The sequence below is a fragment of the Alosa pseudoharengus genome, unplaced genomic scaffold (assembly GCF_046254945.1).
Source record: "Alosa pseudoharengus isolate Yale_2024_CS ecotype anadromous, Long Island Sound unplaced genomic scaffold, YU_APseudo_1.1 YU_APseudo_1.1_scf_1, whole genome shotgun sequence".
Lineage (NCBI taxonomy): Eukaryota > Metazoa > Chordata > Actinopteri > Clupeiformes > Clupeidae > Alosa > Alosa pseudoharengus.
In genome coordinates this window covers 10598310-10615772 of record NW_027468564.1, presented here as the reverse complement: position 1 = coordinate 10615772, position 17463 = coordinate 10598310, and the positions used below count along the sequence as shown (strand labels likewise).

At 41.7% G+C, this 17463-nt stretch overlaps 2 protein-coding genes across 3 annotated transcripts in view; both read left to right on the top strand.

Annotated features, from left to right (window-relative positions):
• The window catches only part of LOC143136509 (NACHT, LRR and PYD domains-containing protein 3-like), a 207213-nt gene that overhangs the window by 38409 nt on the left and 151341 nt on the right, over positions 1-17463 (top strand). The gene's annotated exons all lie outside the window — the stretch shown is intronic.
• LOC143136536 (NACHT, LRR and PYD domains-containing protein 3-like) lies at positions 1989-12962 on the top strand. 2 transcript variants are annotated; one of them, XM_076297262.1, is made up of 5 exons: positions 1989-2085; positions 2888-4745; positions 6002-6172; positions 10286-10456; positions 12765-12962. In XM_076297262.1, exons 1-5 carry the CDS (start codon positions 2073-2075, stop codon positions 12949-12951), a joined length of 2400 nt encoding a protein of 799 aa, XP_076153377.1. In that variant the 5' UTR covers positions 1989-2072; the 3' UTR covers positions 12952-12962. The 2 variants fall into 2 exon arrangements, with proteins under 2 accessions (XP_076153377.1, XP_076153370.1); XM_076297255.1 differs by lacking the exon at positions 6002-6172.

The window sequence follows — 17463 nt, the reverse complement described above, 5'->3', positions numbered from 1 at the left end:
ATGACTAAACATATGCATATGTAGAAGAAGAAACATTCACAAAAATCCATGACATGACCTCTCTTCTTGATAGCTGTTGAAAACTGCATGGAACTGAAAGGGATTGTTTTGTTTAATAATAAATAAATAAATACATTATGCTGCTACCTTCTGCCTTTCCCAAATACAATGTAGCCTACAGGTGTACCTTTCATCAGTCCAGTTGCAATGGATGGACTGTGATGAACTGCCCTACTTGTGATTGTTTAGAGATTTTAAAGGTTTCATAACAATGCTACAAATTTTTTAGCCCAGAAACAAATCTATTCACCTTTGCAGCGCCAGTAGGCTACTTTGTGTGCGGAATGTGTGCAAACACACATTCCGAACAAGCATACACAAAAGTTTCAAGAGTGGGTGATGGAGTAGAAGATGGAGACAAATTCATTAATATGATTTATTTTCGCGGAATGGATGTACAGGACTGAGCGGCGGTCATATTTTGTACCGCTATGCGTTAGGTTAGGTACCGTAAAACTCCAAATAATAGCCCGGGCTTTTATTTTCCCAAATCGCCAAACTGCACAGGCTAGTATTAGAGACAGGCGTCTATATGAGACAGGCCTTTAATTCCCTTTACACAAAACTTTTCCTCTGCAAAGATGGAAAATATTACAGTCTACATTTAAATCATAGCCTACTTACAGGCTCGCAGGAACATATTTTTGACCAGGGGTGCTGATAACAAAATAATCATGGATGTCCGACGATTTCTCTCCCCCAGCATATAATTCGAATTTAGACAGCTAAATACGCCATTTCACCGCCGTGTATGAGTAGGTCTAAGAGTGATAAGTTTTATAATGTCCTGGGCAGCCACATTTCACTGCAACTCTGCGCAGCACTTGCCACTCCGACTCATCAATAAAAACTGCGCGCGCACACAGCAGTCCCATAGAAGCGCACTTGACTTTATTTCATTAACCTATTTCAGTAGGTTATATAGCCAGAGAATGTCCGTAGACGGGCTCTGATATAGCCTAGTCTAAGGTAAATTCCTTTTCTGACTTCTTTCTCTTTATCGCCATGGCATTTAGAATAAAGAATAACGTTCGCGAACCGTTCTGGTTTTGTTGCCAGCATAAAAACAAGCTTACCATCGGCCTATCCGCAAATTTTAAACACAAGGGATGAATTGAACGATGACGAAGTCGGACATATAGGCATAGTTCATATTGGGAAAAAAAGTTATACAATTTGGAACTCTAGCTTTTCCCCACCGCAGTCTTTTAATGCCATCTAATCATAACGTGCGCAGTCTGCGCCATACTTAAGCCCAAATCACACCCAAGATTCGCAACGAGATGAGCAGCAACTTCATGCAACATTCTAAAACCTTGCAACTGTGACCAGACATGTGAATGCTTTGCGACAGCTTGTAATGACGTGCAACATCTAATTCACACTGCTGTAACCTCCTTTCTGTAACGGTTTCGTGTCATTGCGAATCTTTAAACAGACGATCTGACGGGAAGAATATTTAGAAGATTAAATACAACCCGAAACTAAAAAACAGACCAGGCCTCTACTGGAGACCGGCCTTTAACCCAAACCTGTAGCCACGCCAGGCGTTTAAAAGAGACAGGCGTCTCTTAGGGACTCGGCGATTATTTGAAGTTTTACGGTATACTAGTTACCGCTAGTTAGTAGTAGTAGGTATTGTATGTCTGTCTTTTGTGGAATGGATCCTTTAAATCTGTGAATCTGGACTTGTATCTGTTTTCAGAATAGAATAATGCATATTACACATTTTAATCAGTAGATTGTCTGAGGAGCAATTTGTCCAAGTGTTCTTTGTCTGGTGTACCTGCAGATTAAGGGCTGATCTGACCCAGGATCAGTCCAGGTGTGGAGTGTGTGAGCAGGTACTGAGGGACCCAGTCATCACCACCTGTGGACACAGTTTCTGCAGGCAGTGCATCAGCAGCTACTGGGAGCAGCCTGGACTACCAGGAGACCAAGTCTGTCCCCAATGTGGAAAGACATGCAGAACCCAACCTCCTCTACAGCCTCCTCTGGATGAACACACAGATATGAGCACACAGGGTGAACACACAGGCCTGATCAACAGCAGAAGACAGCTGCACACTGAACATACACCAGGCAGAAACAGGGAACTAGGTGAGTAGAGATTTTGGACATTTTGGCTTTTTAGATAGATTAATACTTTATTCATCCCGGGGTTAAATTTTAGACATCCAGTAGCTTATACAACCATAACACAACACACATACATACACACATACAGTATATCTCACATACATTAAAATCACTCACAGAAATGTAAAAATTAAAGGAACCATATGTAAGATTGTGGCCAAAACTGGTACTGCAATCACTTTCAAATTACTGTAGAGCGGTGTATCCCCTCCCCCTCACCCCTGACTTGAGGTTGCCAACCTGGATGCCGAAGACTTTGTGATTAGTAGATAGGTGGAGGGTGGCGCATCAGGCCAAAACACAACATGACATGACAAAACACAACATCAGTTGAGGGCTGCAACTTCACTTTTTAAATGACAATATCCTAGCCGGACTACTCTTGCCAGTGATGTAAGTATTTGAAATGAACATGATTTATTAATGTCTAGTGACATATCAGGACCATTTTATGATTAATTGAAATACATTTCTTACATACGGTTCCTTTAAAGAGTGATTGAAGCGATTACAAAAGTCTGGTATGGACTGACCATATAATGTGCAATGGTGGTAGTGTAAAAGTGAACAGTGCAGGGATTGAACAGTGCATTTTAAACTTTGTATTGATTTAATGGTTTTCTGAGAAGTAAAGTAATGTTATCAAACTGAACAATTGTAATTTTCAAATGTTGTCATTTTTAAACAGATGAGGACCTGAGGAGAGTTATAAAGAATCACAAAGCCAGTCTGAAGAGGAGGTTTGAGAACATATCTGAAGGCATCATCAAACCAGGAGATGAGACACCCACACCCCTCAATAAGATCTACACAGAGCTCTACATCACAGAGGGAGAGAGTGAAGGGGTGAATAAGGAACATGAAGTTTGGCAGGTAGAGTCAGCATCCAGATCTCAGTCCACAGAAGACACACCAATCAACTGCAATGACATATTCAAGCCCTTACCTGGACAGGATAAGCACATCAGAACTGTGATGACCAAAGGTGTTGCTGGCATTGGAAAAACAGTCTCAGTGCAAAAGTTCATTCTTGATTGGACAGATGGGGTAGCCAATCAGGATGTAGATTTTATGTTCCCCCTTTCTTTTCGTGGGCTGAATTTAGTCAAGGGTGATCGGTATAGTCTTCACAGGCTCCTGCTTGACTTCCACCCTGAACTGAAGGAGCTGAATGATGGTGAGGGATACAAAGACTGTCAGGTTGTGTTCATCTTTGATGGTTTGGATGAGAGTCGGTTGACTCTGAATCTGGAACAGAACAGTAAGTTGGCTGATGTGAAACAAACATCATCAGTGGATCTTTTGATGACGAGCCTCATTCAGGGAACTCTGCTTCCCTCTGCACTCATCTGGATAACCTCACGACCAGCAGCAGCCAGTCAGATTCCTGCTCAGTACATCGACCAGGTAACAGAAGTACGAGGATTTAGTGACCCACAGAAGGAAGAGTACTTCAGGAAGAGAATCAGTGATGAGAGTCAGGCCACCAAAATTATCTCACACATTAAGGCATCCAGGAGTCTCCATATTATGTGCCACATTCCAGTCTTCTGTTGGATTGCAGCCACTGTACTTAGGCAGATGCTTGGACAGGACAACACCCAAGAAATTCCAAAAACTCTGACTGAGATGTTCATACACTTCTTGCTGATCCAGACAACTCGGAAGGATCAGAAATATAAAAAAAGACAAGAAACAGATAAGAAGAGGCTCTTGAGATCACAGAAAAAAATTCTACTGAAGCTGGCAGAACTGTCTTTCAAGAGTCTAGAGAATGGCAACCTCATGTTTTATGAGAAAGACCTGAAAGAGTGTGGCATTGATGTCAGTGAAGCCTCAGTGTACTCTGGTATGTGCACTGAGATTTTTAAGACAGAATCTGTGGAATCTCAACAGAAGAAGGTCTACTGCTTTGTGCATCTTAGTGTCCAGGAGTTTCTGGCAGCTGTGTTTGTGTTTCACTCGTATTTGGCTAAGAACCTTGAAGCTCTGAAATCCCTCATCAGTGATGAGCAGAGAGATGAACTCAATCCGTCAATGTTATCTTCTCTTCAATCAGTATTAGGATTACAAACTGAAGACAACTTACATGTGTTACTTAAGAGTGCAGTTGATAAGGCTTTGGAGAGCCAGAACGGACACCTGGATCTCTTCCTTCGCTTCCTTATGGGCATTTCTCTGGAGAGCAATCACCGACTTCTCCAAGGTCTACTGAGCCGCACCCACAACAGCTCAAAAAGCATCAAGGAAACATGTCAGTACATGAAGAAGCTCAACAGAGAAGGTCTCTCTCCTGAACGATGCATCAATCTTTTCCACTGCTTATTTGAAATGAAGGATGATTCCATGCACAAAGAAATTCAGACATACTTGTCATCACCAAAGAACATCAAACAGAAGTTGTCTCCTGCCCACTGTTCAGCACTGGCCCACATGCTTCTGATGTCTGAGGATGTGCTGGAAGAGATTGACCTGAAGAAATACAACACATCAGATGAGGGACGCAGGAGACTGATCCCAGCTGTGAGGTGCTGCAGAAAGGCACGGTGAGTTTCTGATGGAGAGACTGTGCTAACTATAGCGACTAAAAATAATGTTAAGTCACTAGTCTACTACTAGCTGTGGTGAACCCAGACTAACCTGTTCTTTGACAGGCGTCAATGAGATATTTTCCAGGGCCTGTATTCAGAAAGAATTTTAAAGCTAAAAGTAGCTCCTAACTGCCGAATTTAGGATAAACTCCTAAATTAGGAGCTGTCAATCGCGAGGGAATAATGTGCATTGTAATTAAAGGATGCAATAACGCCACCAACAACCAAAACCATTCATTGCATGTAAACTAAATGTAACGTTTTATTTTGAATCAAATTGTTTCTCCTCTTTGCTAATGTAGGCCTATGTGTCTTCTTAAAGATTAATTTAAAACCTGTTGCAAAGATACTGCATAGATAGGCCTACTGTATTTCATTATGCTACTAGGCTATTTGTTTTGTCTTACTCTTTATTCATTTAGGCCATTTATTAATCATCGTGCATCCTTCACAGCACTTGTGTAGTGCACGCATTCTCACTAGCAAAGACCTGTCACCTGTCACTCATCATCATAGGGGAGGTTTTTACCATCATTCCCACATCATCTGCCAATCAAAATGGTCACCTCAGTCAAGCTCGTGCATGAGTAATGATGTCAACCATAACAACAGAGCTAGAGTTAGGAGTTTTCACCTTTTCTTTACTAAGAGTAGGTCTGAAAGCCTTCGTGAATATTTTTAAGAGAAAACTAGGTGTAAGTTTTTAGGCCTACAATGCCCAATTATTCCCTTTTTCAATTGAGAGCTCCTGTAACCGTAACATCGCAACGTGACGTGAAATGCCACAAAAAGTGGCTTAGGATTGTTTGTGAATAGGTCTTAGTGAGCTAGAAGTCCTCTCGACTTCTTCTAAGCTGTATTGATGTGTAATACCCATTTTATAAGTATCTTTACTGTTTTAAAAATGCAAGATGGTGTACACTTGATATATTTTGATGTTATGAAGTGGGAAATTCCATCTTCATTACAGGATTGTGGTTGATGGTGTGGCATAAATAAATTGCTTATATGTATACAGTGTGTGTTTGTGTGTGTGTGTGTGTGTGTGTGTGTGTGTGTGTGTGTGTGTGTATGTACAGTATGTGTATGTGATTTGGCATAGGAATGGTCTGCAAAAGATCACTTGATTGCGTTGATTTATCGGGGCACATTGTATCCCTTACATTTATCCATCTCTGCAATATTTTGTCTTTATTTGTGTTGTTATGCAGACTTGCTGAATGCAAACTCTCAGGGAAGTCCTGTGGAATTGTGGCTGCTGTTCTACAGTCACCAAACTCCCTGACAGAGCTGGACCTGAACCACAACGACCTTGGGGATTCTGGAGTTCAGCTTCTCTCTAAGGGACTGTGTAGTCCTAACTGCAAACTGCAGACATTAAGGTTGGTGTTAGACATGTCTTTGTAAAGGATTATTGTTAGGACTAGTGTGGCACATTATGGTTTGGTTGGTGTTTTATATGTGTCTTAAGGCCTGTCCACACCAAGTCCAATTTTTCGGATGAAATTCACACAAAATTAAGCAGGTTAATAAACACAGTTAATTTAATTAGTCTGTACTCACTGAGGATGAAATGAAAATGAAAAAAAAAATGCAATGAAAAAAAAACATTAAAAACTGTCTCGTTTGATGTGAAATTTCGTATGCAATAGAGTTCTTGACCAATTAAATAATGATTTTGCAGGGTTCCAATGTCAGCGATGTCATAAGTAGAACGACAAGCAGAAAAGGCTGACACAATGTATGATATTGTATTGTATGATATTGTATATGAGATATGTCTCATTTGGCCTATATGCCAAAGTCACAAAGAATATACGTTACATCAGACTTTCTCAGGTGTTCAAGAGTGAGAACTTCACAACAGACAGCTTTCCCCACCTCTTACCTTCTAACCATCATTTCACATAGGGACGTCGTTAGACCTATTTTGGGGGGGCTGAAGCCACCCTAAGATGATCAAAAGCCCCCTAAAAATATATAGTAATAATATATGCGTCCGAATTCACATCCATTATTATTTGTTGAATAGCTCACGGAGTACTTATCTCACATAAATCAAGATGTCAAACAAAAGAGTGGAACCGGAGCATTCCAATGATATTAGCGGCTAGGTGCTGTGAAAAATGGTTCGCGTGAAAATTAACGTTGGGCATACATGACATAATAATTAACGTTGGGCGTACATGACATAATAATTAACGTTGGGCGTACATGACATAATAATTAACGTTGGGCGTACATGACATAATGATTAACGTTGGGCGTACATGACATTTCATCATATTTGCATTCACAGCTGTTACGCCCCTCTGCTCACCCACTGGCCCTGCAGTGACAGTGCAGCAGCCTTTGGGTGGTGCATGGGCAAAATCAGCTTAATTGTGTACACCTGAAGGTGTGGATAAGAAGCTACTGAGTTGACCTTCAGGGGTTGGCATATTTTTCACCACACCGGGAGCGAGCGGTGCTCTTGGGTGTGTGGGTCTTTTATACAGAACCCCTAGATTTTAGAATGTGTATTTTTTTTTTTTGTTGAAATAAATATTATATTTTTGAGATGAACTCTGATGTCCGTCTCCATACTATGTTGCGGCTAATGAGCCGGCTGTAACATAATTGGGGGCTCGACCGGGACATTTTGAACTTTTTAGTATGGAGACTGGAACAGAGTTTTTAGGTGAGGTTTTTCATGTTGTTTTGGTGAGTATGGTTGTTTAGTGTTTGTTCGTTAAAGTCAGTTTTTGCACTTCCTGGACAGAATAGTCTGCATGGAGGCTACCCCGGGGAGGGAGCACGCTTCAGATTGCTGCAGTAAGCTGTGCTTGGTTTACTGTGGTGTACTGAGTTTAGCGTTAGCCTCGAGCCCGGTATGCCTCAGAAGGTATAGTGAGGTTAGTCTAGTTAATTTGGTAGGTCCAGGAATTGCTTTCCGGGTTAAGGTACCACACTGCTTTTTGACAAAACAAACATACTCACCACCCTTTTTGTGTTGAATTTTTGATTTATGTGCTCCCGGACGAGCCCCCACATGTTACCAAACCAAGGCTCGTAGTTGGCGTGGTAACATAAATGGGAGACCAAACGAGGATAAAGTATTTACAACAGTAATTTATTAACGTAAATAAGTAAATAATAGAAGTAGGCTAATCAATATAAATGTAGTGGTGAGAAGAATAGAATGTGGTGCGAATCAGTCAAGTGTAATTAATAATCCAACACAACAAAAGCAACGCCTGGAGAGAGGGGGCCCTCTGCCCCTGCGAGGTAGCCCTATATAGGTGCAGGTCCATCAAGTTGATTGGGGCACTTGACCGGGACACCTGCACAACTCCCAACCTGCGACACAAACAAGAACAGCCCAGCAGGAGGCAGTAACGGGCGAGCCCGTAACACAGCACACAGCGCTTCGTCCATCTCCGCCCATTACTGTCGGTGGTATATCTCACAAACTCAACGCGCGGTAAATCATACAGGCTATCAGAATAAACAGCAGACCTTACCGAACACGATAATATGAAGCATTCTTTTGTACAGTAGCCGTTTCCGAGTTTTGAAATTGCAGCAAATTTCTACATGGTATCCAACTTTGGGCTGAAATTCTAATGTAGCCTAATAGCAGCCCCCCAAAATAATGAACTTGCTTTCCATATCAAAGAATCAAAAGTTGATCGATCATGGCATGCACAGATCAACTGTGCTTTTGAATAGATATTTCTACCAGCATGCTCTAGGTGACATGAATGCAACAATCATGAGACACAAAGTATTTTAACTTCACATAAAGGCTGACATAATATATATGCATGTCTGATCACATCATATTTTCCCAGATATGGGTAGCCTGTTGTCTTGAAAACTATATAGCCTAGCATAATAGAGGGCCCTTACAATGACCAAAGACCTTAGTAGTAAAATTACACTGAAAATAGCCTAGGCCTCAAAGGACTAATTTCATATTTTACAGTAGGTACTATTAATTGAAATCCCTAACTTTACAACAGTTCATGAAATGTGGGGTGATGACAGCCACCACTAGGGTTTAATCCCGGGAGACGGGATTCCCGGGAAATCTGATCAAAACTATTTCCCGATTCCCGGGAAATGTTATGACGGGAAACGGGAAATGACAGTAAAAAAAAATTTCCAGTGCGCTCCTATTGGAGTGCGCGTCTATTGTTGTCTTACGGTAACGTTGCATAGCCTACGCAGCAGTATCTACCGCCTAAGGATGTCTACTGCCAGCTTTGTATGGGAGCATTTTAAAAGACTTGAAAATGAAAACGCAAAGTGCATGTTGTGTGACCGGATTGTCAGGTGTTCTGGGGGGTCGACAAGTGATGTTTAAAAGATAAATATGCCTGTCCTGCCTTAATAAAGAAACATTTGGTTAACTTCGAGTGATTATTCCCGTTTGCAGCCGTTAACAAATCTCAATAGCCACATCATGGATTTCGTTTATCAGAATGGTTTAAGAATCATTCCATGGTTTACTTTAGGAGATTTCGTCAGTTTTTATAATGGAGTTCTGTAATATATTGGTTTTATAAGGGTTGCCTAGACAATACACTTGGCATTTCATAGTGCTGCGGCAGATAGGCCTATCACGCACGCAGCAGAAATGATAATTGCAAACTTTGTCGATGGACATAAACTGTGTTCTTTTGGCCTAATAATGATACAAATAATATAAAAATGTCAGTTTGTGATTTGGGAACGCATATTTGAGTGATATCATACATTACTTGGGCTAAAAACAACAACTACAAAAAACAGCTATTTCCCGGGATTTGATACATCTCATTTTCGGGAAAAATATTAAACCCTAGCCACCACCCCTGCCACTGGCAAGATAGGCCTACAATATCAGTCCCCGCAGACTTAGGTGCTATTTTAGGTCTAAAATGCTTTGTGAAATACTCTTAGTCAAACAAATTAGGAGTCCTAAAATTACGAGTGACACGCCCATTATTTTTAGGAGTTTCTCCTAAATTCCCTAGTTAGGAGCTACTTTTAGCCTTAACATTCTTTGTGAATATGGGCCCAGACTGACCTGCAGAGCAAATTCAATGTTAGTCTGGGTTCATGTGTGAAGATGCACTACACTGTTTTAGAACACAGATTTATTTGAATGAGCTTTTGCAAATGTGCTTGTCAGTAATAGTCTGCAGGGGTGGGTAATTGGTTAATTGGGCCACACCCACTCTGGGACACTTTAAAGGGGTTTTGGTTTATGGCAGAGATTTGTACATTGATGTGTAATACCCATTTTATAACAGTTTGTTAAATTAAAAACAAGTATCTTTACTGTTTAAAAAATACAAGATTGTGTACACTTATAACATTACAAATCTTTCAGGTGTTTGTGTGCGTGTGTGTGTATATGTGTATGTGTTTATGTATGTGATTTGGCATGGGAATGGTCTGCGGCACATTGTATCCCTTACATTTATCCATCTCTGCAATATTTTGTCTTTATTTGTGTTGTTATGCAGACTTGCTGAATGCAAACTCTCAGAGAAGTCCTGTGGAATTGTGGCTGCTGTTCTACAGTCACCAAACTCCCTGACAGAGCTGGACCTGAATCATAACGACCTGTGGGATTCTGGAGTTCAGCTTCTCTCTAAGGGACTGTCTAGTCCTAACTGCAAACTGCAGACATTAAGGTTGGTGTTAGACATGTCTTTGTAAAGGATAATTGTTAGGACTAGTGTGGCACATTATGGTTTGGTTGGTGTTTTATATGTGTTTTAAGTCCTGTCCACACCAAGTCCAATTTTTCAGATGAAAATCACAAAATTAAGCAGGTTAATAAACACAGTTAATTTAATTAGTCTGTACTCACCGAGGACGGAATTTGTTGCAATGAAAAAAAACATTAGAAACTGTCTCGTTTGATGTGAAATATCGTATGCGATAGAGGTCCTGACCAATCAAATAATGATTTTGCAGGGTTCCGATGTCATCAATGTCATGGTTTTGAAAGTGGTGTGGCCGCCCGGCCGTGCGAGACAGAATAGTGGGTCAACCAATTGGAACAAAGCAGTCAGACGCAGAGGTTGCAGTGAAACAAACTTAGGAATTTATTTATAATGTGTGGGGAAAGGGGATGGGGAGCAGAGTTCAACCTAAGTCTTCAGTGCTGGACTGAGGCAGTCAGAGGACTCGTGTCAGCTTCTGAGACAAAGGAGAGAGAGAGAGAGAGACACAGGACAACGTTAGTGGGGAGTTCAGTCCCTGCCACTGACCTTGTCACCCAGCCCTATTGGTTGTCTTGGTGGGTTGTTCACGGTTCTTCAGGCCCTCTTTCCTGTTCCAGCCGTCGTATCTTCCAGCAGCACAATCCCTTCAGCCACGTTCCACTTCAGCTCCGTTCCACTTCAACAAAATCACAACACAACGTTCCACAATGGGCAAACAGGTTACTTTTGAAAGGGGTGGCCGTAAACCCTTACCCTGAGACTGGCTTTGACCTCTGGTCTCCACTCTTTTTAAGCTCAAGCCAGTCTGCCTGAGGTTTGTCCTGTTGAGCTTTAAAAAGGCAGCTAATTGCCTGATTAACCCTCTGCACCTGGCCAGAGGCAGGCACAGACACCTGGGGGGCGGAGCTTCCTAACGCACTGCTCTCAGGTGGTACCGCCAATCCAATACTATGCCTCTCATCTGCCTTTGCTGGCCTGTCTGTAGCCATGTGGGGCACTGATCCCCGACAGAGCCCTCACAGTGGGATGAAAAAGTTACTAAAAAGGCTACAAGCTGTCATAACAGTTCAGTGTAGTAAAGTTAAGTCGTACAGTCACTGAGGTCTATAGTCGCGTATCGTAAAACATGCTAATTACCAACCAATTATTTTGAAAATTCTAAAACAACTATGTTTTTTAACACTTCAAAATAACATTTGATAAATGAACCTTACATTTTTCAGTAACCATAGGTGTGTAGATTTGAACAAAATCTAGTTTGGTTCTTACCGGGACTTTTACTGCCTGAAATATCCGATTTTTTTTACCACGCTCGGAGTTTAGTGCTGGGCTGGTGGGTACCTATTCCCAACACACGGTTAGCCTGAAAATTCATGTCGCAATTCAAAATTCCACTGGAGCTCCAAGCAGATTTGTACACACAGCCTTACAAGACTGATACACTTATGGTGTGGGTGCTTGTGTTTCTTTAGGAATCCGTCTTGGTTTGTATAGAAATGAATATTACAGTAAGTGACACATACACGTAAGAGGTTGGTCATACGGGACGGTTGGTAATACGTGACGTTCCAATATTCTTTTCAGGACGTGGCAGTTGCTTGAGGGAAGTTAACTTTCATGTTAACGTTGAAGTCATTTGGTGGCTGAAGCGGTAACTGCAAGTGCTAAATAGATCAGCAAGAGAGTATTAACACATCCCGGTACAAACATCTTGGGAGCTGTTTACTGTCGATCGGGAAGGACAGAGAAGAGGGAGTGTCTGCCCTAGTGAGACGTAGTTAGCATTAACGTTACAACTTGAGTGGAAACCGTTAGCTTGGAAGAAGCTAACCGCGCGCGTAGCCAACTTTCCCAACTCAACATCGATTCTCAGGGCAACGGTCGCCTCGCGTCTTCCCTGCCCACCAGTGACCAGTCTCCGCTGCTGGCCCTGCTAAGAGGTGTTTGTGTTTGTGTGTTGCCTGAAATGTACTGTAGCCTACGGTTTGTTTTACACATTCTTTTAGCGACCTAGTGGAACAGTCAACGTAGACTAAGCCTAACATGTAGACTAGTTAACACAGAGGATTTTTTCTTGAAAGAAAAGTCGATCTCCATGGACTGTACCTGATGGGCTCAACCGATTGTGTTTTGTGGTTTGACTGCACTGCACTGACCTACAGTATATCATATGTGACGTGTTAAGTATACATCTTCACTCCGGGATTTCATGACGTATCTGGTGTGTACAGGCTTTTAATTATAAAATAACCCCCCCCCCCCTCTCTCTCAGACTCAGCAAGTGTGGTGTATCAGCTGAAGGTTATGTTTGTCTGGCTCTGGCTCTGATGATAAACCCCTCCTGTGTGAAAGAGCTGTACGTGAACAACAATCATTCTGGAGGATCAGCACAGAAGCTGTTATCTGCTACACTGGAGGATCCTCACCGCAAAGTTGAAACACTTCAGTATGTAATCTAGAGAACCAGAAACATCAAGTTGTAGTCTGGATTTATTTGTTTATTTAAATTGTATGTGTTTGTTTATTTATTTATATACATACATACATACATACATACATACTTACCAGGGTAGGAATTTCACGGCGGCCACAACGGCCATGGCCGTCGATGCCCCTTGCGTTTGCCGTGAGGCCCCTTTGAAAATCAGAGGTTTACAGGCCACAGTGGCCTTGGTGCCCCCTTCTTTCAATATTTTGCTTTGCGTCAGACTAATAGCTATTTTTATTTAGCCTATAGCCTGTCAAAATAATCTTAGCATTCACAGCGCAAATTAATTTTGTATTTTACACAGTGGAGTGACAGTGCATCAGAAGTATCACATCACATGAAAGAGCTTTTTTTCAGCTTTTAAACGATGTGAGCTGCTAATTGCTGTGGTGAACGGTTTGCAAGGAAAGTAAATATTATAAGGGTAAGGCTATTTGCACCCCTGGTACAATTAGCAGCGTATGCTATTCATACCCTGGTGCAATTAGAAGTGAATTATATTCATACCCCGGTGCACACAGCAATGTGTCCTATTAGTACCCCGTCTGGTACAAATATCAATGTATGCTATTCGTACCCCGGTGCACACAGCAATGTGTTGTTCTATTAATACCCCGTCTGGTACAAATATGTATGCTATGTGTACCAGTGTATTTATTCTGGCATATTGATCACACAATGTAATAACTAGATGTACCGTTCAAAATATGACCGCCCCCCAGTCCAGCACATTTTTTCCACAAAAATAAGTCACGCTTGTCAAATTGTGTTCATTTCCTACTTTGTTCCTTTTTTGTGTGTTTGTAATTGAGTGTGTGCAGAGTGTGTGGTTGTTTTTGTGTATATGTGTTTTGTGTGTGTTTTTGTGTGTGTGTGTGTGGGTGCATGTGTGTGAGGGTGTGTGTGTGTGTATGTATGTGTGTTTTTGTGTGCGTGTTGTGTGTGTCGTGTGTGTCCATGTACTGTATGTGTGTGTGTGTGTGTTTATGTGTCTTTGTGTATGTGTGTTTTAATGTGTCTGCGTGTGTGTGTGTGTGCGTGTGTGTGTGTCTTGTATGTATGTGTAGATAAATATGGCAAATCAGGGAACCACCTACTCTTTGCGATAAGTGCCATGCGATCTTTAACAACCATGGTGAGTCAGGACCTCAATTTAACATTCATGCAAAGGAAAACATCTCCTGCAGTACAGTCAGTGCTTAATTTGTAAAGTGGGAGGTGCCGGAGCGCAAAGGCGGGGTGGATCCGGCAACTCAAAACGGGAATTTGAGGTTACGGACCAACAACAAAAAAAACCTGCGTACATAGCTCTGACTAAAAAAAAAACTAAACAACGCGGTGTGTACACCAGGACAATGTTTATTAACTTCAGAACTTGCAACACACTGCATTGTGTAAAATGTAAAAAAAAAAAAAAAAAAAAAAACAGCAATGATCCATTATCAAATTATCGAAAAAAAATCTCTACGCATAGGCCGAAATAAAAACATAGGCTATAGTATGCTATATTGCAATAATGACCACCCAGTAATCAGCGTGGAATGATTAGTAATTTCTGATTGACACATATCTGAATACCTATCTGAACCCCTATTCCCCTTGGACACTTCCCCCCAATCAAAACACATCCGAACAGACACATAATATGACACAGAGGGGGAGCGGGAGACACAAACACACACAAGCGCGCACACAGACCGGGAAAACAGGAGATACAGGGGAACCAACAAAACAGTCCAACAAGGGGCTAATAGCCTCAAGCGCTAAAGTATGCTATATATTGCAATGATGACCACCCACACCCAGTAATCAATGATCAACTAGATACAGCGTGGAAGCGCGATTTCTTCCTACCGTAGCCTAGGCCTAGTCTACTTGTCCAAAATGGCCCATACAGCATCCAGACCCCCGGCCTGCTCCACTACCCTGCTTTTTCTCTACACATATGTCCTTTAGAAATCCATGACCTCACGTAAGGAAATGAATTGAACCGGGCAAGCGGCGGGCCGACAAGGCAAATGGGGAGGAGATGGTAGAGGTGGTATTCCCTGAAAGCCTGACATTCCGCTATTGATGCAAAACTGCTGGCAGAGCGTCTCACATTCTCTCTCCCCGAACAGCGCGTCACCCTCCTTGTGGATAAAGCACTTTCAAATCCTCGATTAGCTTGTGGTATCCTGTTTGGTCTTTCCTATTTCTAAAGACTAATAAGATATTAACATTGAACACTACACAAACAGTAATTTATTTATTTTTCGTTTAGGCGATTTATTTTTTATATTGACGTATAGAGTTGACGGATCCAATAAAAAAGGTTCCGGATCCAACGTCGGAGGTCCCGGAACATGTTCCGGCGTGTTCCGGCTCAAATTAAGCCCTGAGTACAGTGTCCCTGTCACTGCAATAGGGCATTGGGATTGATATTTGTTTGGTGGCTTTTGGCCACCTACTGGCCAGCCACCAACACCACTTCTAGCAAGGAGGTTTCTTATCCAAGTACTAACTAAGCCTGCTTAGCTTCAGTAATTCGGCAAAGTCAGGGTATCTGCTGGTCTGGCTGCTGGCTAAAAACAAAAGGTAAAAGGCATATATGATTCTAACCGTCTCACTGAATTGCATTATGCACACTCAATTCTGGTATCGGCTAGACAACAAGTACCAAAACATGATTAGTTCATAGATTTCACATGTAAAATACATTTTATACAACCCCACCCCCATCTTGCCTGTTCATAATTCTGAGAAATTCTTGAATTGTGTGCATGTACATGTTTGTGTGTGTGTGTGTGTATGTGTGTGTGTGTGTGTGTGTGTGTGTGCGCGTGCATGTCCTTGTGGGTGTGCATGTGCATGCATGCATACATATGTCTACTGTGTGTGTATGTGTTATACGTATGTTTACTGTGAATGTATGTGATCACTTGATTGCGTTGATTTATCGGGGCACATTGTATCCCTTACATTTATCCATCTCTGCAATATTTTGTCTTTATTTGTGTTGTTATGCAGACTTGCTGAATGCAAACTCTCAGAGAAGTCCTGTGGAATTGTGGCTGCTGTTCTACAGTCACCAAACTCCCTGACAGAGCTGGACCTAAGTCACAATGACCTGGGGGATTCTGGAGTTCAGCTTCTCTCTAAGGGACTGTCTAGTCCTAACTGCAAACTGCAGACATTAAGGTTGGTGTTAGACATGTCTTTGTAAAGGATTATTATTAGGACTAGTGTGGTTTGGTTTGGACATTATTTTGGACATTATGGTTTGGTTGCTGTTTTATATGTGTCTTAAGGCCTGTCCACACCAAGTCCAATTTTTCGGATGAAATTCACACAAAAAAATTAAGCAGGTTAATAAACACAGTTATTCTAATTAGTCTGTACTCACTGAGGACGAAATGAAAATAAAAAAAAAAAACAATAATAAAAAAAAAACATTTGAAACTGTCTCTTTTGATGTGAAATTTCGTATGCAATAGAGTTCCTGACCAATTAAATAATGGCTTTTTATAGGGTTCCGATGTCATGAGTAGAATGACAAGCAGAAAAGGCTGACACAATGTATGATATTGTATTGTATGATATTGTATATGAGATATGTCTCATTAGGCCTATATGCCAAAGTCACAAAGAATTTACGTTACATCAGACTTTCCCAGGTGTTCAAGAGAGAGAACTCCACCACAGACAGCTTTCCCCACCTAACCATCATTTCACACAGGGACGTCGTTAGACCTATTTTGGGGGGGCTGAAGCCATCCTAAGATGATCAAAAGCCCCCTAAAAATATATAGTAATAATATATGCGTCCGAATTCACATCCATTATTCTCTGCTGAATAGCTCACGGAGTACTTATCTCACATAAATCAAGATGTCCAACAAAAGAGTGGAAGCGGAGCTTTCCAATAATATTAGCAGCTATGTGCTGTAATAAATGGTTTGCGTGAAAATTAATGTTGGGCATATATGACATTTCATCATATTTGCATTCACAGCACACAGCGCTTCGTCCATCTCCACTAGAGGGTGACAATTTTTCGGGACTCCCGCGGGTCACGGTATTCCCGCGGGTTTCCCGCAGTACGGGAGTAAATTTCACTGTTGGTAACGTGATTGGGACGGGACAGGAAATAATAAACGGGAGCTGGCGGGAAGCCAGAGATTATTAACTTAAAAAATGACGCTGCAATGCAGTGAGTGCGCCCAAAGACGTGAGGCATTTCGTTTTAGAAAAGAGAACCAATTACAACCCACAATACGTTTGTTGTTGATTGGTAGCCTATCAGAGCAAGACAAGCAGCTGCCCTGTTCACAATCAATCAGCTTCAGCGATAGGCCCTAAGGCAAAATGGATGCAAAGAAACAGTTACAGGCGAAAGTATCAGCAAAGGACAACTCCATTCAATTGCACGAGCTGTCCGGGAAAGCGATTCTCGTTGAGTTTAATGTGTCATGCAATGTTGGGGCATGACACCTTGACGATC